The sequence below is a fragment of the Trichoderma aggressivum genome, assembly GCF_033847375.1.
Source record: "Trichoderma aggressivum f. europaeum strain CBS 100526 chromosome Unknown scaffold_065, whole genome shotgun sequence".
Taxonomy (NCBI): Eukaryota; Fungi; Ascomycota; class Sordariomycetes; order Hypocreales; family Hypocreaceae; genus Trichoderma; species Trichoderma aggressivum.
This window is the reverse complement of record NW_026946431.1, coordinates 23,239-44,522: the sequence shown is the minus strand read 5'-3', so window position 1 is coordinate 44,522 and position 21,284 is coordinate 23,239. Positions and strand designations below refer to the sequence as shown.

The window sequence follows — 21,284 nt, the reverse complement described above, 5'->3', positions numbered from 1 at the left end:
CACATGCTCGATGTTGTGCTCGTTTGTACGCTTGTACCGAGAGGGTAAACTGTTGGCACCAATCTTGCTGAACCTTGAAGGCTGGGACGGACTCGAAAGCGGCCGATTGACACCCGTATGCGGTGGACATGAGCGGCTGGCCCTCCCCGCGTATTATCCGTGATGGATCACTGCATCTTTTGTCTCTCGCAGGTATTGGTGCTTTACACGGGAAGCCCAAATTTGAACAAGGGACCAAAGCAGAGAGAGCTCCCGCTGCTATTCGAGGAATTTGCTCCACGTCCGCCGAATCTCCCCGTCAAGATAGGAGGCGACGACGAGGGGGAGCAACAGGGGGGATAAAGATAGGTACTCCCACGAAGTATCGTATGTACAGTAAGGGTGTAGAGACCAGCTTGCTCCAGAGGGCCAATCACCTTGGCGTGTGTGTTCGTCCGATCAAAGTGTGTCGAGCGGCTAATCAGGTAGATTATGAGATGATCTCGTGGTGGCGGCGCGAACAAGACTGCCGCCTAACTCAATGCTACTATCACCGATGGCCCCCCATTCATCCACGCCTTAGTATGGACGAAGGGGGGAGCGAGGGGCGTGCCGAAACATTGTCGGAAGAAACATTGCCTGAGAAGTAGTACAAGTAACAAATGCCACTGCTAGCCATTATTGGAGAGAAGATGAATGGGATGGGTGGGTTTGAAACGGGTTGACGGTGGAGCATGGGCATGGGACCAAGGCCTGCCTTGTCTCCAGGTACTTGTATAACCTGTTTGCATCGATGATGGGCTGGAGTTTGATTGACTCATGGTATCTGCGGGAAATCGTGGCCCACGAGTATCAATAATCGGCCTCTGGGGACAAGCATACGAGGTAATCCTCCGTGCTTTGTACATCCAGTCTGGAGCACTACACCATGTGCATAGTCGTACTTGTACTAGAACATATTGAGAAGAGCAGGGAAGACTAGCAGGTAGGCATTGTTCAGGCAGAGACGGAGCCCCAAGAACCATGTTCAAGGGCATTCACATACGAGTAGGTATGTGTATGTTTCGTGCGAAATACATGCTCCGTACATGCAGCCAGAAGCGTGCGAGTAAGATATGATACAGAGGGCGGGACTCTGTCGTACTCGTAAACGCGGGAGGTGGGAAGAGAGATAGAGTGATGATGGGAGAGAGTGGGCGCGTGAGTATGTGTGTGTGTAAGTGTGTGCGTGCCTGTGTGCATGATGGCGCAACAAAGGGGAATTCGTCACAAACAAAGACATGAAAGCGAGCAAGCGAGGCGGCAAGGCTCTCGTCGCAAAGAGCCAAATACCTATGAAAAGCACATTCGTTGCCAATGTTGCCACCATCTCCGAGGATTTGCTCAGAAGAGCGGCTTCGGACGGGGGCAAGCCGAGGACAGGAATGCCGCAGTCTGGCCTCAGTCTGGCGCGTCTCCCAATGCCGTGCCCGTCCTGGTACTATTCAGACCATCCTTGCTCGTGATGTGCCTATCGCAACCACCGTATTGCGTATCTGCATTACCTGAAGGGTGGCGTAACGATGCGTAAGGGTGCAGGAGAAGGCCTCGAGACAATGCGGAGGATAGTCCACCCTGGCCCAATGTGGAAGCTCGCGCTGACCGGTTGTTTCCTGACTGGCCATCCAGAGGCGAAGATGAAGAAGAATCAAGAGTGGGCTCGGTGGGCTCTCTCTAGCTGTCGATCTGGCCTTGGGTCATCAATCAGTGATCATTCGGCTATAGACCCACCGTGGCCGGGTGGTGACAAGGCACATGGGCAAGACGAAACACATTGTACAGGTCGAGATGCTGCAGTTCTCAGGTTGTACGAGCCACCCCCGTGCGACTTTGGTTCTCTCTTCTTTCTTCGCCCTTCCGCGGCTCCTCTTTCTTCTTCACAACTCGTTTCCCCGTCCTCTGGTTCGTCTGCCATCGACCGGGGTAGCGCACGATCTAGACACTGATCAACTTTAGCCGTGAGGGGATGAATGAGTTGGACCCCATGTCAACAGCATCAACAACAACAACAACAACAACCCGAGTCCCCGTGATAAAGCCGTGTGACCAATGACGACAGGACGAGAGGCGGAAAGGGGGGAGATGCAAGAGAATAATGCAAGAGATTTGATAGGTTGAGTCTTGGTAGGAGATGCTTGACGGATAGGCGATGGACTTTGAATTACCGCATCTACAGTATGTACGGAGCAACAAGTGAGATAGATGCTGGTCGTCGAGGAACTCGTGCCTGCCAGCGATGCCAAGGCAAGGGAAGTCAGGCACCTGCCTGTACTCAGTACTCGTCAAGGGCTGCTGCCAAGGTGCCTCCTTGCACCGCTTCAGCGATCAGCCTAGTACCAGGTACCTAACAGGCATTGGATGCCATGTGCACTTGCCTCGGGCATCGCGGCTTCCCGCCTGTCTCCAGTCACAGAACCTTGAACTTTACCTTGTTCATCTCCAGGGCTGTATGAACGGATGTGCTCACTCGCGTCTACGATATCTGAACATGTTAAGTCCGACAACCTTGCCGTTGAAGCTTCCGTTGCTGACCTACAGGCTACAGGCTACAGGCTACAGGCTACAGGTAATGGGCCCTGAAATTATACCGAGAACCAAAGCTTACTCGTCTTACTAGAGCCTCTCAGCTGCACCAGAACGCTTATCGAAAATCTAATTCTCCGTTCGCCCGCTGCATCGAGTCGACACTCCGCCTAGAAGCAATAAGACGGCAGCTCTCCATGGGGGTCGCGCATGTACAGGAATCTCCTGCGCCGCCTGTGGCTGCGGCTTGCTTCTCTGAGGCCGGTGATTTGAAACCTGATGGTGTACGGCGCAGGCCATCCGGAGGATCCTCAAGGTTTCCAGGCCCACCCCGTCTTCTCTTTCGGTGCCCCTGCGCCTCTCGCGCCCCTGCAATCACTCGTCCCGCGGCGCCCCGTAAGGCAGGTACCCCGACCAAGCCACTTGGGGCCTTGATTTTGACGCCTGCATATGCACGGCCACGGAGTGTCTGCGGTTATATTTCGAGTGCTTTTTGACAGCAATGCTCTAGGCTAGTTTGGCCCCCACCGAGATGCTCATGCTCGAGTCGAGTCCCGCATCAGCATGGACAGCTCCACTCAGCACATCCATCACCTGAATTGCTTTGAGAGACAAGGCGCGGCTGTCAACTCCACTTGCGTGCGATTTCTGAATCAAACCGTCCAGTCCTGCCCTGTCCTATAATGCTGCAAGAACGGAGTACTCGTCGAGGTAGTCCGAGGGCTAATTAGACTCAAGCGAGTCCCACAATGAACCCCGAAAGCCGCCTCGTGTATTTGCAAATCAGGTCATGTACGCCTTCTGACATTACGAGTATGTTGGTTAACATCGCTTATTGACCGGAGGCTTGTTAATATCAATTCCGGGCAAAGGACATGCGAGTACTGGTACGGTTACGGAGTACTGGTACAAGAAATACCTACGCGTACACACCATGGGCGAGCGTCAGGTAAGGTACTAAGGCATTCTTCGGTGTCCAAGCTTTTCTTTTCCTTCTCTTTTTTGTCTTTTCAACAATCAATTACAAAGCAACGACACCCGCAATACATGTACTCGTACGGAGTATATATCGGCGCCTTCTCTAGGCTTCAACCTTTCGGACAGTCCAGGGCATGGGTATAATGCCCGGTCACGGTTGTCCTTTCTGGCATCGTGTGCAAATCAGCCGTGGTATAAATGGAGACTACAAGGGACAAGGTACGTACATACCGCGCGGAGTTTGCGGAGACGCGGTTGACCCGTCAAGGCATGGCATGGCATGGCATGGCATGGCATGGCCAGGTATGGCAAGGCTACGAGAGTCTTTGATTGGACATGTTCCACGGCACGGATTCTACTTGCTTGTAGCAACCACGGCCAAATGAAAGCCCGGATTGTCTGCGAGCTTGCTAGCCCTCCTTGCAGACACCAGCGAAAACTTTATCGATTAGTATCACACTCTACAGTAGCATCCGGCAGGCTCGCCGCTCAGATCCACAGCGGACGCGCCATTCCTAGCAGGGTAGATACAGAGCCGTGCCTGGCCAACTGCCGAGAAGAATCGTATGCATGGTACCTTGGGAAATGCATGCGTGCAGAGTTGTGCTACGGAAATAAGGTCGTACTCGTCCGCGGCGCCCGATGACAATTGTGCTGCTACTTGATTCGGCTACCTGGTACTACCTGTTCTGCTACTCCTACTCCATACCATGCCGCTTTTCTCACGGCATCGTGTACTGCCGTGGAATTTCAATCATTAACAGAGCATGAACATTATCGGGGTTAACATTTAGGGGGGGCTCTCCTTTTGGGTCAGCTTATCTTGTATCGGCGACTCATGGCGGTGTTTGCTCGAGGTTCATTCTTCCTCCATTCTTGCAGTCAAGCACGTCATTCTCAGGTTTGTCTTCACGCTCCTTATCAGCTTACAGTCCCCCCTCTATTCCGGAAGACCTCCAAGGGCCGTATCGCATCCTCTGTAAGTGGTCCGCACGCTGCATTACATGTATTCTGACCTACCTTAAAGATACTCTCTGCAGGGTAAGATTGTTTTATAGATACAGTACTCCATACCTGCTACCCTATCCTCGGCTCTGTCCAAACACATGCCCTCGCAGGAGCCAAGCTGTATTGCCCGAGGCACCAATTTCCCTTCTTGAACATTCCGGCCCTCCAGGGCCGTCTCCCTTAGTGATGCCGAATGATGCGATGCCTTGAACGCATTGAAGGAACATTGAAAACATTGATACTTGCACGCAAGTACATTCGTTAAACAGCCTCCTAAAATGCGCCATGCAGGGACCTATTTCGCCCTACCTACCTCTATGCAAGGAAATTTTCTGCCAACGTTGCGTCCAGATCTGCAGGTACCTTTTGCGCCTGGACAGGCTCAGATACGCCAAGTGCTTTAGCAGCAGTGCTAAGGTGTCATCTAATACGACCAATGTAGGTACTAAGGTACCTAGAATGCTCGTAGTGTTTATTAATGAGCACGGTACTTCTCTTGATCATTATAGTACTGGACCTTACTTTGGACGCTTCAAACATCGACTTGCGAGTTCTTGTATGCTGGGATTTACCGACCTTGGCTCTAAAATTAGGTACCTCCTACCTGTGGTGCTACCTGTACGGGTACGTGCGGCCAAGGTACCTGGCAGCCCGCATACAGAGGTACGGGTACAGGCCAATGTGCCTACACTAAGCGAGAAGCGTTGAAGAATGCAGGACCGGCCCAAGGCAGTAAGTGGCAGGAACTACTATACTACCTAGGTAGGAACCATGTACTCCGTACTTACCCAGCAGGCACCTGCCACACTGCATTCGTTAGATTAGGTACCTTAGACATGCCTTCTGCGTCAGTCGGCTGAGGCCTCCTCCATTCAGGACACGTTTTTGCTTTGTTCATCAGCTCCATGTCTTGACCAGTGCAATTGATTACCTGTTCTAGGTAGTATTTCCGGCTCTCCTTCATGCGCGCCACACCAAACCCTGCTCTGTGCGACTGTTTCGGACATTGACAGGCCTCAAATCACTCAGGCCGTGCATGTGACAGCAGCAGAAGGGCCTCCCCGAGCACTTTGACGCAGCCAATCTGTGCCTCCAAGCCGTCTACGAGCTCGTACCGATATCGACTCTGCCTCGAGAGAGAGAGCCTTTGATAATAAGTGCTCACTGCGCCCACGCCTGCAATACCTGGAATAGCCACCGAGGCGGCCTTGCCCTCATCTCGAGTTTCATCGCTCTGCACCGGGCCTTTTATCGCTGGCGATGTAACCATCAGGGGCTCGTTTGGGGGCCGCTTTTGAGATCTCACCGGCCAGGGCACTCATCTGCCCTCATCGTGATGGTTGACGAGCAGCGCCAGATGGCTGATGGGTTACTTCCCGTCTCCCCACCCCCATGCTCCTTTGCCATCACCAGGCATCCCTGGCCTGGCGTCCCACGCGAAGGCCTGCCACTTGCTGTGGTCCCGTCATCAGCGGCCCACACCACGAGTGCGAAAGACACGACATGGCGCAAGGCCTGGACAGAGGGGCCGGAGCTGCCATACCTACCTGTATGATAGGTATGTCGGCTATACGAGTACCTATGTACATACAAGCACCAAGCCGATCTGGGCAGAGCTTCATCTCTTTCTCTCTGTTCGTGACATGGATTCCTTTATCCGCCTTCAAGATTAATGCCCTCGCCGCTTACCTGCATCTGTCTGGCGCGCCTCACTACGACATTGTCTTGCATCGCGTCAAGGGCATACGGCTCGAGCTGTCAAAGAGCCTAAGAAGACAGCCGATTGATGAAGAACAGGCACAATCATGATAACCCCAGAGACATTATCCATAGTGCTACATTATGCATACTCATACGCACAAACCCCCTTCGGCTTTTGGCCGAGGTTGTTTTTAGCGACGTCACAGAGCTTCGTGGGCATTGCCAGTTTTGACGACAAGGGACAACATCACACATCCAGTGTCAAGTCATTCGCGGCATCCTGTTTTGTCAAGATTGGCCATACCCGTCTTTTCTCGGTTACAAGCAGCAAACAAGTCCTTGGGGGCATTCAATACGCAGGTATTGATTGCACGCACTCAGAGTCCCCAGTCAACCAGCTTGCCACGCATGCTTATTATTACACTCTATCGACCTTGTATCGGTATCGGATCTACTACTATTACCCGCAATCCGTAATACTGTATTGTACGCATGGGTTTGTGCTCCGTGTTCTATACAAACACGTGCAAGCTCCGTCGGCATCTCGGGGCCACTTTGATGAGCTTAGCGCGTCCATGTGCATACAATGTCTGCAAAGCTGCGATTTGGAGATCGGGGCGTCAAGCTCGGTGTTGATTCTGCTTCCACCCTTCTCCAATCGGCATCAACTATTGCGCCGGCTTTAGCAGAAATTGCCTGCGATCAGAATCAAAGGATCCTCGGAAGGAAAAGGTCTCTGGCCGTCTTATCATGTCGCATTCGGTAGCAACAACCTACAGGGTACCATCCCCCATGGCTTGATGATCTACGACGCTTTGGCAAGATGCAGATCCCCGGTCTGCAAAGCATATACTACTAATACGATCCTTGGAGAATGGGGCTCCCTAGGGGTGTTCCAAAGAAATGGCCCTTGAAGGTGGCGACGACTTTGCAAATTATACAAATGTGAGGCATCTATTCAACACATTGGGAGAGCATCGTCATTCGCGCTCACACGGCCCTCGTCATGGTGTCGATGCAGTGGGTGGAGAGAAGCACTTCCCGGCTGCAGTTGAAATAACGGGCTTTCCGCTGGAATAGCTACCGTGTGTCGATCATGATGCCGCGGCCAGTCCGTGAAGGCGGATTCTCAGCATGTATGCCTCGCTTGTGAAGAGGCGTCTGTGAGCCAGCGAACCGGCGGCCGAGGTCCTTACAGCCGTTGGTCAGTACGCGCCTAAGCTCGATGTCCGGCCGCCGAGATGGCCCCCTGCTAAGACCTTACCCCGTAAGGAACAGGCGCCGTTGGGCTTCGACCCGCAGAAACCCCGCGATGGAAGTTGTTGCATGACAAGTCCATACCCTCGCAAAAGGGACTACTCGTACGGCTAGTTCGTGTGGAGCATCTACTACAGGCACAATGGTGTGGGCGCGGATACAGGGCATCTGTGCCGCGGCCGTATTAGGCTTGTCATGAAGCAGCTGGGCCATCTCAACACTCGACTCATGCCCAGCAAAGGAAAGCCTTGCCAGCCATTCCTGCGAGTATCAGAGTCCATATACATAGCAACAGAAGGGTTAGCTATAATACGGGAGCAGCTGAACAGGGCAAAGAAAAACAAAAGGTAGGGAAGAGAATGATGGAAAGAGAATGGGAAAGAAGAAGAATGAAAACAAGAAGAAAACAAGAAGAAAAACAAATGATATTGGGAGCGGCGTTATTAAGTCGGCGGCCGATAGACGAGGTGCCCGTGTGGTATCATGTACCTAAAATCCGGGATGCGGATGATTCGGCCTTGACTCCCAGACCGAATGGAGACGCTTCACACGATACGGCGCGTGGTTCTGCGCGAATAACTCGACTGGCTTTGCTTGTTCACCAATAAACCCTTGGTTGACGAGCACTTGACGAAACATGTACAAACATCTTGATCCGCCTGACGGCAAAAGCATCAAACACAACGCTGGACAGCACGAATGGCCGATATACGAGTACATCACCATTCTCAAATAGGCGCAGGGGTCTGTTCAGCTTCAGCCACGGCCGTAAAAGTAACGGCTGGAATGCGGTTTCAACATGGGCGGCACTGCGGCACTCACATCAGCCGAATGTGCGTATATGGTATGTCAATACAAGACATACTTGTACGAGTACTGCTCTCCTGGATAGGCGACAAGAGATGCGGCTAGCGGGATGTCACCCACGGTTGAATTAATACCTCAATCGCCTTATTGTACTACTAGTACTCGTAGTAGCATTACGGAGCAGATCATCAACCCCATCTTGATGCGGTAGAAACGGAGCTAAAACCAGCCGGCGGAGGCTCACCCCGCGCCATGAACCGGATCTACTTGTACTACAGAGTGTCACCCTTCACATCTTTTTGCGTCCAAGTGGCATCACCGCAACTGACCAAGACAATCTGCCACAACAGGGCCTGTTCAAGGAAATTCCTCTATGCGGTGGCATAGTGCGTGACCAGGATCCATGAGACCCGACGGCTCTCCCGAAACCTGGGATGAACCTATTACCGTATTCTACTCCCAAAGGGCAATAGCTTCTTACCTCACGGCCACTCGTGCCGATCTCGAGTGCTTACCAAGTACATATGAAGTACTACATACTACGGAACAACGTCGACGAGCGGCACTCTTACCACGTAGGATGACCCAACAGCCTTTCTGAGTCGATCGATGAGGGAGGCTTGCCCATGGAAAGAGGATGCTCGGATATCAAGTGTTGGAAGCTCAACAAGCTGATCTGAGATGTTAGTGGCATTTTGTCGTCACATCTCTCTTGCATACGCTTCGTTATTCGTATGAAAGAGGCCCTATCAAACCCCATCTATTCCCAATGGAATATGGTACATACGCGCGGTCAGGGTACATGCACACTCCCTCGCCAAGATATCAAGACCTCATCAAGCGTTGGCTTGGCACCGCCAGGCTATGGTATATCAAGACGGTTTCTGCACATGGCTGTGGTACACGATACACAAATCTCGACGACTCATTACGACATGGTACCTATATCATCAGGAGACTGTCTGTTCCGGCTCATTCTTGAAGGCGACGGAAGGGGTCGCTCGTACCAAGCGCTGTCAGTGGAAGTGTAGTCCGGCGCCGTCCCGTCAGAAGGCGATCTAACGCAAACATTCCCTGCTGGCTCTACAGGCGACGCAGCCGATCGGGCGGCGTCAAAACCATCCTACAGCAGCGGTGCGACATAGCCTGCGGCTACATACTACTCCGCATGAGGTAGCACCGGCACTGCTACGAAGAATACGACGTCGATACTATGTTAGTCTAGGCACTAGCCGTAGCGCTGCAACTCTGTGGGCCCATGATTGTGCGAGTGGAGGACCTCACGAGGATGATCTGGTCGGCTGAGAAGCTCGGACGACAAACTTCAATGACCTTTTGCTCAAGACTGCAATTCTCCGCATGGCGTCAAGGGAAACACGCTTCGCAGAGGACACGTTTGCTCTTATCCAAATGCAGTGGTAAAACAAAATCGCCATCTTCTTTCGGGGTGAAGCTGTCCGTTGTTCATCACCGAGTGTTTGTTTCGAGAAGGAGAAGGGCTGGCTCGCGGATCACGGCACTTGCAACCTGTCGGCGCTTTATGCTTAATGAATCTTGCAACGTGCTACGAAGCGTTTGCTTTATATTGCCTTGCTCCTCTATCTTCAACGGCTCACACCCTGTGTCCACCAATGCTACATACCACTCAAGGTACCAGGAGCAGCAGAGACCTCTGTCCTCGCGTGTTTCGCCCGTTTTGGATGCCGCATATACTACTACTTGATATACCTACTTGTACATGCACGACTCCATCATACAGAGCACCGTTTTGTAAGCCGGCCAAGTGCTTATGAATTCGGTGGTGGCCGAGGAGGATGCAAAGCCGGCGTCGAGTTTCCGCACCTCTTTGGTTAGGGGTGTCTCACTTTGCTTTCTTTTTCCCTCTTTTTTTTTTTTTTTAACCCGTTTTCCCTCCGTGTTGACTGGCCAATGCGTGCGTTTCTCCCCCTGGCCCCGCGAAAAATCTGCACATTGTTGCTCCGTCCGCCGCGTGGTCTCGGAGACAACGACGCTTTGGTAATGTCTTGTGAGGAGATGGTGATGAACAAGAGCCTTGAGTGGCCAGGTGAGGCGGACGGCCCGAAAGGGATTCTCCGCCATGGCCGATGGCCCAATGCGGCAGTATCAACTCTCTCCCTTTTTGTCTTACCACTTCCCCATAGCATACGAGGCACGCACGCTCCAATGCCCACGGAGGGAGTGGTAGTACAAGTACAAGCTGTCTCTACGGCCGAGACAACGCTTTCCCAGCTAGCATCGCGGCTTGAGTGCCGAATGACATGATCATCAACCTTCTCTTTTCGATACGATGGGCGGGGATCAGCAAAGCTCGTCAAGGCGATATTAGCACTGCTACCATCAAGCGCTCGGGCCCGGTAGTGGCATCTGCGTCTTTGGCGCGGGCCTTTTTCCTCTGGCCGTTTTTTTCTCTGTTGAAATGGGGACAGAAACGCCGAGACAGTCTTTTTCTGCTTGTCGTGAAATGAAGAGCAATGGCATTTCCTCGGCCTCGCTTGGCGGCACTAGCCTGGCCGTTTTGTTTTATGACGCCGGAACACGGACAAACACGACCAGATCGATCTATGTAACGTTCTATTCAACTATTAACTGACACAGCCGTAATTTCGTAAACGCGTAGATTTTCCATCGCTAAACAACCAAATGCTCCGTTGCATCCCTCTGCCAAATTGTCCGTCGTCTCGATATGCCCCAAAACGAACAGGACCGCGTGTAATGGGCCGAAGGGGTGTTGCTTTCCACATCCCCGTGCTGGCTGAATTGTTGCGTACAAGGAGAGAAAAAGTAAAGAAGAAGAAAAGTAAAGATAGTAACACGTTGAAACATCGAAGCGACACATCAGGTGTATGAAGAGTAGTCATTGCAAGATTCTTGGTCTCGAATGATATGATGCCGATCCGTAAGCTTTTCGAAGCAATTTTTCTACCTCGAGTGTCACCGAAAACGCCAGTTCTCGTCATCTTCGTCTGAATCGCCATCCTCAATCTCATCTTCCGCATCGAGGAGCGCCATCTGGACAAAGTGTCTAACCCACGCCTCCTGGTTGGCGTCCAACCCGTCCTGATTCTGATGATGATTGCCATTCGGGTCCGGGTTCTGCCTCGCTTCTGCCCGCGCAGCACCTCCTCGACCAGCACCTCCAGCGGCTCCGGCTCTGCCGCGCGCTCCTCCACGCCCGCCGTCATGACCTCGACGGGCATCGCCCCTAGCGCCCCTCGCACGGTTGACAGGATGACCTCTAGCATTGTTGGCAGCTTGGCCTCCGCGATGATTCGGACCATGAGCCGCAGCACGTCCTCTTCCTGCTCCTCCGGCGCGGGCTCTGGCGGGCTGGTTGTCCGCACCTCGATGCCCGCCACGCCCCTGATTGTTGTTGTTGTTGTTGTTGTTGTTATTATTGTTGCCGTTGTTGACTGGATTGTCCATGAGTCGTAGAACAAGGGGAGCCTCACGAGCTACGGCAACTCTCTGGCCGTTCTCATCAAGCTGCGCCGGCGCGTTGGCATTCGCATTCGCATTGGCATCCACACGGCCCTCGACCTCGTCATCCACCTCTTCAATCTCCAAGAAAATCTCGTTCAGAGCCTCTTCGTCTTCCCGCACGACTTCGTTCGCACCATTGTTTACCGCAGCATCGCGTCCACCACCGAATCCTATACCAACATCATCGCCGTCTCCACCTTCCAGCTCCCACAAGCGCATATAGCATGATGTCACCTTGCCATTTTCCTGTTGGTTGTAGTGCCGATATGGATTTGCTGGATCCAGCCAACAGGAGCAAAGGTAGCAGAAGTGTGTGTCGCATCGCGAGCAAATCATATGGTTACAGCCGTGAGTCTTTTGTGCTGGGGCGTTGCAAGTTGGGCAGGGACTTGTATGCAGTTTGAGATACTCGAGAGAAGCCTTGTCGTCCTCGGTAAGCTCGCCATCTTTGCGTCTGGGGGCGCATTGGAAGAATTCTCCATGCCATGACTGATAACATCTACTGCAAAAGGCAAATCCGCAATCCTCACAGACGGACAAGAGGTCACCGCGATTGAACTTGTCTGCTTTCTTGCTCTTTCCGTTGGCTTCACTCTTCTCGTCCGGATCAGACTCGGCGTCTGAAGTTTCGCCAAAGTCGAGACCTTCAGGCTTCTTGTGCTTTTTGGAGCGCGCGGCTCCGTTGCACCACTGTCGAGGGCAGTAGATTGTGTTTTTGTCAGATTCAAGTTCCGTCTTATACTTGAGGTCGACATAGCGTTTCACCATTTCTTCAGAGAGGCCAATCTGCAGCAACTCGCTGGGGCTGATGAAAGTCTTGGGCTTGCGTCTCTTTTCTCCTTCCCCCTTTGCGGCAGCAGAACGCTCTTTAGCACAGTTGGGGGCCAGACAGCGAACAGTCGACAAGTTGCCTTCTTTGATGGCATCATTGTAGAAATCCTGGAGACACTGCAAGCAGAAAATGTGAGTGCAGTCAAGCATCTTGTGACACTTTGATCCTTTCTTGGGATCTACGGGAGCATCATGGTGGATTAGTATGAGACCATGAGTTGATATATCGGCTGCAAGTTTATACATACCCAAGCAAATGCCACAGTTGAACGTCTCCTTGTCAAAGGCGGCCTTTTTGGCTTTGATATCGTAGTCCAGCACGGCGAGTTTATGCTCCGGATCGACCTGGAGAGTTCCTTCAGAAGTAATGGCCCCAAACACATCGTCAGCAGCCCGCTGTATGTGGTCGATATAGGTGTAGGCCACCAGGTCCCGTCCCGTTTCTTCCCACAGTTGAGAGGCTTCTCCCGCAAGACGTGCAAGCATCTCAGCCGAGAGCCATTGCGGAGTGGTTGAGATCTTGACCAGGGGAGCACATTGTGCGGGATAGCCATCCGGAAGCGTGATGTGCATCGTCAGAGGAGGTAGATGAGAGACCTGCAGAGAGTCCACCAACGCCGGTGCATCAGACGCCGAGCCGTTGAGAGCCTGGTCAGGCGCAGCAGCGGCCGGAAAGGTCACGGTGACGGGGGCAGCCGGTTCCACGGGCAGCTCCAGCTCAAAAACGAATCCAGCGCCATCGCCATCTGGACGGCGAAGCTCGGGATAGATGGCCTCGAGGGTCTCCAGCTCGGTGGCGCGGGCATCATCGTCATCGGCTGCTGAATGATCCATGTCGGCTGCACGGCTGAAGCATGTCCGCTGGCAACAGAGAGAAGACGGCGATTATCGAGCCTCGTGAGTTGCAGCAGTGCAGTTCAAAAGTTCAAGGAACCTGTGGCAAAGCGTGAGCAAAGAGAGACTTGAGACTTGATCGGCGATAATTCTTAATCCAATCATATCAAGGGCGCTCGCCATACTAACGCACACTATGGCTCTGGCCCAGAGAGAACAAGACAAGCAGGCCGACAGAGAGAAGAAGAAGAATGTATCCAAAAAAAGAAGACAAAACACAATATAAACAAATAAATAAATAAAAGGAAGAGATATGGCTACAGGTCCATCTCGGTTTGCCGCCGTTGAGTCATCACCGAGTGTTGGAATCTGTGCTTTTGCAGTGGAATAGAAACGCTTAGAAGGAACCTGCCGCTATTCTTCTGCTCTAGAGGTACTAGAGCTGTTGCTGCTGTTAATCCTGTGCGTCGCGGGCCGTGGCTACCTAATTCTGCTAATTTTCCGTCCGTAGGTCCATGCAATTTTCGCCTCCGGGCTCTCAAGAGCTGCGCCACACCTGTTGGCCAGAATCAAGCCACGCTTGCCACGGTTTCTCTCCTTGGTTTCAGCCCCGAAATGCCGTCACATGCAATCTGCATCTGGATGTGTCCTTGCATCATCACTTTTTTCCCTTTCTTTTCTTCTTTTCTTCCCTTCTTTCTTCGCTGCTTTCCGTCGCTTTTCTGACTTGGGGGCGATTTGCTCTTTGCACGGTACATGATGGGAATGTCGTTGAAACCGGCAGTCCCAGCCTGAATCCTGATTCTCTTCTCTCATCTTCTTCTTTTTTTCCCTCCTTGTCTTTCCACTTGCATCGAGGTAGTATCATGCACTCACCACCCGCAAACATGAGTGAAGATTATACTTCCACACTTGCCTCTTTGTCCGTCACGCATGTCTACTATGTAAGTCCCCAATCGGTCATCCTATTCTCCTCAGCCCAATAGACCAAGTTAACCAATCGTCTTCCTCTCCCTCAGGACCCGGACGACTACCTCTCCCTCGTATGCGCCTACCTCGCCCTCCTCCCCCAGGCCCTCTGCGTCGTCTACGCCACCCTCATATTTTCCACCCGCGAAGCCGAAATCTGTCTAGCCTTTGCCGGCCAACTCGCCTGCGAGGCCCTCAACTTCATCCTCAAGCGCGTCATCAAGGAGGAACGCCCGCGCCGCATCCACGGCAAGGGCTACGGCATGCCCAGCTCGCACGCCCAATTCGTTGCTTTCTGGAGCCTCTCTCTCGCCCTGTTCCTCCTGGTGCGACATAAGCCGCTCGCGCAGGGAAAGCCGTCATCATCATCATCATCATCATCGGCGAGGGCCACGATATTCGACGGCGGCCGCCCCTGGACTTTGGTCGAGAGGCTGGCTGTTAGTCTTGCTGGAGCGCTCGTGGCGGCGGCAACGGCGTGGAGCAGGATCTACTTGAATTACCATACAACGACACAGGTGGCTGCGGGTGCGGCTGCAGGACTCATCTTTGCGCTGGTTTGGTTTGTGGCGACGGAGATTCTTAGGAGGACGGGATGGCTGGCTTGGGGCATTGAATTGCCGCCTGCGAGGCTGCTGAGGATACGCGATTTGGTGGTGGAAGAAGACATGTGTCAGGCGGGATGGGAAAAGTGGGAAGAGAAGAAGAAGACGAAGACGAAGACAAATTAGACGAGACATATAAGCGCATGTTCAAAATCATGGTAGTAATGTCAGCAATTGATTCCTCATGGTTACCTTTGCTCAAACCCGTAATTTCATACGAGCAAAAGTGGCTGTCCAAAAACATGTCTCGTAGTGTCTAATTTTGACGTCTTCTATCATGTTCTCATACATAGCCTATCCATACATTGCAATTCTCATTTACCCGACTGCTCCAGCAGTATCTACCATAAAGCCGCCTTCACCTTGAACCTGAAAAAAAAGAGTTTTCCCTACGTGAGTAAGGAAAAGAAGGAGAAGAAGAGAAGAAGAAGAAGAAGAAGAAGAAGAAGAGAAAAGAGAAAAGGGAGGTGGGGGGGATAGACAAGGAAATAAAAAAAAAACATCGCCCGCTTGCATTCCATCACATTCCCCCCCAAACAGCCAAGAAGTGTCCCTCACAGAAGGACTAAAAAGTAGAAAAGGAAGAGAAGAAAGGAGTTCCCCTAGAGGGCATCAAGGACTTCAGCGCACATGGTTTCTTCGCGAATTGCGTCCTGTCTAAGTCGCTACAGCCATAGCCGGAAACTCAGGGGTCAACCCCCAAGAACCGCAATGTCAGAACCAAGGCAGTTGATTTAAAAAATAGCAGTCACCTAAATCCATTCCGTTGTTCCAACAGAGTAGCTAGCATCGGCGTTGGAAGCACCTATCGTCGAAGAAATGGAATCGATGCTCCTGCGCCTTGCCTTTGCACGTGGAGATAGAGCATTGTTTGGGCTGTATACTGTAGGACTGAGAGTGATGGGCTTTTCACTCTGCTCCATCTCAGCGGTTGTCCCAATAGGCGAGCGAGTCGAATTCCTGTAGTCATCACTGACAGCTACGCCAATGTCACGAGAAGTGGGTATATATGAGGGCCTGGCAGCTAACGAGGAATCGGGACGAGAAGGTGAAAAAGGCCGCTCAGGGGAGAAGTAGAATGGAGCTTCCAAACGCGTCACATCGCTGAGGTTGGAAACTCTCAGACCAATCTGGACTGTGGCGGAAGACACCAGCGAAGAGTCTCGGTTGTGTCTAGGAGCGCCCGAAATGCGGATCGAAGGTGGCGGCAGCAAATCTATGAATATCCCGTTGTCGAGTGTTGTATTCTCGTTGCCTCTCGTTGGTGAATAAGTCGTGGAAGGGAGAAGAATGCCGCTGCTGCCTTTGGGTCTCGCTTCAACCACTTCTCGTTGACTTGGAAACAAACTGTACGAGTCTTTCCGAGCCCGAGTCACAACTGGCGACGGAGCCCCATTCATCAGCTCGGAGCCGTCAGCAGCGGCTCTATTGAACGGAGATGTTGTTTGGATCGCCTCAAGGCTGTGACCCTTTCTGTTTGTGTTTCCCACAGTCTCTCCAATAGCCTCTGACATTCTTGTACTTGCGCGAGACTCAAATATCCTCGCCGGTGATACCGGCTGCTCGATCTGCGTATTGAAAATATCTGTCCCGGGCCATGATTCGACGGATTTTTCTTTTCGTGGGCCGCCGAGTTCAAGATGCCCCAGCGGGCCAATCTTCTGCATCTTTCGAGAGCGGAGGAAGAGATAGAGGACGCCAAATGTGATTCCCGATACGTTACTTGCCACGGAAGCCACCATGTTTAGGTTCAGTTGTATTTGTGTCAGTGCGAGTGGGTTTTGAGAGGAGATGCTAAAGAAGAAGGGAGCCATTAAGCCCTGGGTTATTTCTTTGTTAGCTGCTTGTGATAGGAAAGTAAGGGGATTCTGAGACAACATACGTTTATTACAGCACCCAGAATCATGTAGTAAACCATTCTGGAGGCGGCCGTCCTTTCGATAATGCCGACTGATGGGTCTCGATGTAGCCGAACAAATATGATTATGGCCCCGATTATGAGGATGCAAGAGATTGCCGTCAACAGGACGAACGACTCAAGCCTCCAAGTCTGGACAAACCAGAAAAGAGAAGCATAGCACAAGTCTGGCGGCCTGATAAAACGCGTTACCACGTACATCGCCACGGCACCAATGATGACAACGACGAGACAGGCAACAATGACCCATCTGGATCGCCGTTCAAATGGTCGCCGCCTCAGTGCTTGCACGGCTGTTTCCAAACCAAAGATGAGCTGTATATACGGGACAGTAAATAAGGCTACCAATGATCAGTAGCAGCTCTAAAGGGTATAATAGCGATGGAAACTTACCCGGCAACATGGCCTGAGATATTGACGTGCATCCGAGGATCAGGAGCCCCTCCAGCCCCTTGGTCTGGCTAACCACATATACAATACCCTGTATTGATATGCCGATAGATAAGACGAAGGGGAATATTTCTGATGTTTCTATAAATTTGAAGACGGACGAACTAAGTCAGGGTTAGCCACCTGCTGCGTAAACCCACGAGAGTTGAAGGGGGGAAAATACCGGAATCCAAAAGCTGGATCGCTCCTCTTCGCTCCCTTGTAGCAATTCCGAAAAATGACGAATGCCAGAACCACCGCCATGGCAATATTAAACCCAGCAAGAATAATAATCATGGATCGGACCTGCTTGGCAACGGCGAACTTGAGGTTGTTGATGATTGAGGACGTTGAATTGTCCATGAACTGAAATCCACCCACATCGTTGTCTATCTGCCTGGCCCAAACCATCCCCCCTTGTTGCTCCGATAGCATATTCCAGTCGTCCATTTTGACTTGATTGCTTTATGGCTTCCCATTTATTTGCTCTTTCGTGACGAAAGCTTTCGCCAATCTGGCGCCGGCGTCGAAGCCTCGACGAGCCACGCCTCAGATGGCCATTGGCGCCTTGAATATCACGCAAGTATATGCAGTCGCCGTGTTGCGTATAAGTCGTCGTACAGCAGGAGATGAGCAGTCGTAAGGAGAAGAGGAGAAAATAGAGGAAATAGAAGCGAAAGTGAAAGTGAAAATTGCTCTCGTCCTGCGGAAGCAAAGAAACGAATGAGAGAAGCAAAAAGTTTGAGAAGCTTAGGGCAATAACCGGAGCATGCCTGCAAAAGCCTAACTATCCAAGTGAACCGAATGCAAAACAGCAGCCGTGTCAGTCGTCCAGACGACTACGAACAGAAATGTAACAAAGTCAAAAGAAGACAAAGGGAAAGGAAAAGAAGGCAATGGGGAGAAACACTGTTTACTCCAGACCAATACCAAATACTGCTTCCAGAGCGAGTAGAGAAGGCAAAGGGATACACGAGAAACAGACGAGACGAACGGGGAGAAGAAGGCTGGATAGCGTGGGGCAGGAAACGCAAGCGTCGACAGGGCACTCCGGGACATGGAGATCCGGGCAGAGAACGCTGGAGAGGATTCCAAGCTCCATCTCTAGCAGGACATGGGTTTGTGTTTCAATCGGTACCAACGGTTAGGGTAGACACCGTCGTCTTGGCCAGGGGTTAGTGACGATGAAGCTAACTGTAGAGATGGCCAATGTCTTGATTCATTCACTGGGTTCCCTCTTCCTCTTCCTATACATGAAGAAGACTAAGAATAGAAGTGAGAGGGGGGGCCTGTTTAGGCTACGAGAACGATGAGACGTAGAGAATTCATCAATTGCTGGTGCCTGTCCATTCAATGATGAGTTTTTATTGCGTCCTTTGGTTACTACAAGTCGAACAATCCAAGGGGAACGGCTGGGGTAGAGAACAGCTGCATCAAAGCCGTCCAGCATCTCCCACCGGGGCTGTGCGTGGGTTTTCTTCAACGGCCATGATCACATTAGCCGTGTGATGGTGATGATGGCGATGATGGTTCATTTCGCCCAAGTCCCGGCAACAGGCTGCCCGAATCTCACCAGGGCGGTGGCGGCGGGGTTTGAAGCAGACTTGCAACAGATTCGAGTTTCGAAACTCAGGAGCCTTGCTAGAGGTAAGAGTTGAAGCGTAGTACCAATGCATCTACAGACAGATGCGGTAATAGGTAAAGAGGCGCTATACCCGGACCAGGCTTAGGCTATCCGCGGAGAACCCCTGGTGCGAATCTGGTCTGCGGGTCCCATTTGCAGAGGCATCATCACGTCTTGTATGTACGAGTACGAAGCAATCTTCGGTTATCAGTGTCACTGCAACACGCGTGTGTGAAATATGACTTGTCGTGCGGAGGAGAGCAGCCTGGCTCGTGGCTGTTTCGAAGAGACAGCGCGGCATGTCATCCGGGGTGCGAGCTCGAGTGGATCTCGGTGGCCATGCTGATGCGATAAGCACTGATGAGTTGACGGACTAAAACATCATCTGGAGAAGCTCCCTCTGTATGTGCAAGCCGGGCTTCAGAGCCAACGGCGGCCCTGTCTCCAATATCGATTTCACAGTGCTTGATCCCAGATAACCCGATCGAATCCCCCTCTGAGGCTTCTCACATGATGCTGCTCATAGCAAGAGTACATCTCTGCTCACGAACCCTGGGTGCGACGGTGCCCTAGGACAACCACACGGTTGTTTCAAGAGTTGATGTTTGTGATGAGTCCCTAGAGCTTAGCTCTCTCAACAGGTAGCCATCTCGGACAAAGGAATAACCCCGTAAAGAAGCAATGGCGTCTTGTCTGTTGGTTCGGCGGACCAAGCTGTCAACGGCTCTTCATCCTTCTCCCAAACCATGTCAAGAACCTTCTCAGCCAAGCCGCCTCGCAGGGTATACAATATTTGATCCGCGTGGTAGGCCTAGCCGGAAGACGTGTTTTGTCGTGGGCAAGTTTGCCGTGACGATGAATCTGTGATGAAACTGTCCCCTTTCTGAGGCAACAAGTCAGCAAGTCAGCCAAATTCTGCCATCTTGCTCAAACGCCAAAAGCTACACCTACATGCCTCAATGCGCCAGCGACGGCGCAACACGTGTTTGGTCACGTCCGCAGGCATGCATGCGTGTGTCCTTTGCACCCCCGCAAGACGCGAGGCTTTCCCACATTCTCCACGTCAAGCTGACGGATGGGACGTCAAGCATAGAGGCAGCATCAAGGGAATCGTTTATTGATTTCTCATGGGTAGAGGGAAAATACAGGGTCTAAACGCAGGCAACAGTCGACACCTAGAAAGCAAAGTAGAGTAGACACTTGTTCTTTTTGTCAAAAGTGCCCAACACTGCACACCTACAACGCACATGGTTGCCTTTAGGACAAGCTCCATAGCGTCATGATTCGGTAAGCCCCATCCGGCGATGAACCAAGGTTGGCAACTTGTCAGTCACGCCTTGAAGCACGTGCAAACGCCAATATCCCATCGTAGGTAATGCAACTAAGGCATCGCAGCATGTTTCGTGTTACCGTTCATAACCCACATTGGCAGCAAGGCAGAATAAGCTTCCCAGATTGCAGTCGATAGCCGTGTTCTTGCCAAGAGGCGGAGGAAAGCGTCCGGCTTGGGTCCGTGGAGATCTCGATGCCCGCATCAGCAGGTCGATGCCTGCAGCACGGCAGACGCTGCATCTTGCAAAAGGGAAGCTCATCGCAGCCCATTATGCCATGGATGCGTCATTCACTCGGGGCGGCCCCACACCAAGACGGGCCCGTAGCCTAGCCGCCACACGTGGCGTCGCCACCGACACCGCGCCAAATCATAGGTAGAGACAAAGGCGGTTTACCAGCCACATTTGGGCCAGAATGCCACTTTGGCACTCGCAAGAGCCGTGGGCAGAATAAGCTTGCGAACGGCCGATCGATTGACACGGAACCGGTCGTTGTCGGCGGCATCTCTCACAAGTGGCCGTGCGCAGCCAATCCACTTTCCAACTTACATTCTGTCATCCTGTAGTATGCAGTGACGTTGCGAGCTCACGGCCATGATGTCATCCACTCGAGCATGCTTTACTCCTCCCGTGCAGCTGCCTTTTGTCTCCAGCCAAAGTTGCGTACAAGGCCGGAACAATTGGGTGTTTCAAAGCGGGTATCTGCGCTTAACGATTCATTGCGTAAAGGGTACGTGCATCGTAGGCAAGAAATCACCAAGGTCTGATGTCAATCGAAGCTTGAATGCAGCACCGTGACTTGTACCTCCCCGCCTATTCTTACACTTGCATCCTGCCTGCCTGTACATTCACAAGCTTCGGCCGGTGAATGATGTTGTTTCGATGACGCCATGTTCCTGCTTCACATGATGGAGAAGGAAAATGCCATGGCTTAAGCTCTTCTAGGAGGT

General features: G+C 52.1%; 3 protein-coding genes across 3 annotated transcripts; 1 reads left to right on the top strand and 2 right to left on the bottom strand.

The window, feature by feature from the left end:
- Positions 1-11,244: 11,244 nt before the first annotated feature.
- On the bottom strand, positions 11,245-13,458 carry Triagg1_10088 (uncharacterized protein; the record flags this gene model as incomplete). Its single annotated transcript, XM_062894121.1, has 1 exon — positions 11,245-13,458. The coding sequence occupies one exon, from the start codon at positions 13,456-13,458 to the stop codon at positions 11,245-11,247; it is 2,214 nt and encodes a 737-aa protein (XP_062750927.1).
- Positions 13,459-14,345: 887 nt separating this feature from the next.
- Positions 14,346-15,158, top strand: Triagg1_10087 (uncharacterized protein; the record flags this gene model as incomplete). Its single annotated transcript, XM_062894120.1, has 2 exons — positions 14,346-14,402; positions 14,478-15,158. The coding sequence occupies 2 exons, from the start codon at positions 14,346-14,348 to the stop codon at positions 15,156-15,158; spliced, it is 738 nt and encodes a 245-aa protein (XP_062750926.1).
- A 626-nt stretch (positions 15,159-15,784) lies between these two features.
- Positions 15,785-17,829, bottom strand: Triagg1_10086 (uncharacterized protein; the record flags this gene model as incomplete). The annotated part of the gene is made up of 4 exons (XM_062894118.1): positions 15,785-16,826; positions 17,150-17,291; positions 17,344-17,504; positions 17,564-17,829. The coding sequence occupies 4 exons, from the start codon at positions 17,827-17,829 to the stop codon at positions 15,785-15,787; spliced, it is 1,611 nt and encodes a 536-aa protein (XP_062750925.1).
- Between the last annotated feature and the right edge of the window lie 3,455 nt (positions 17,830-21,284).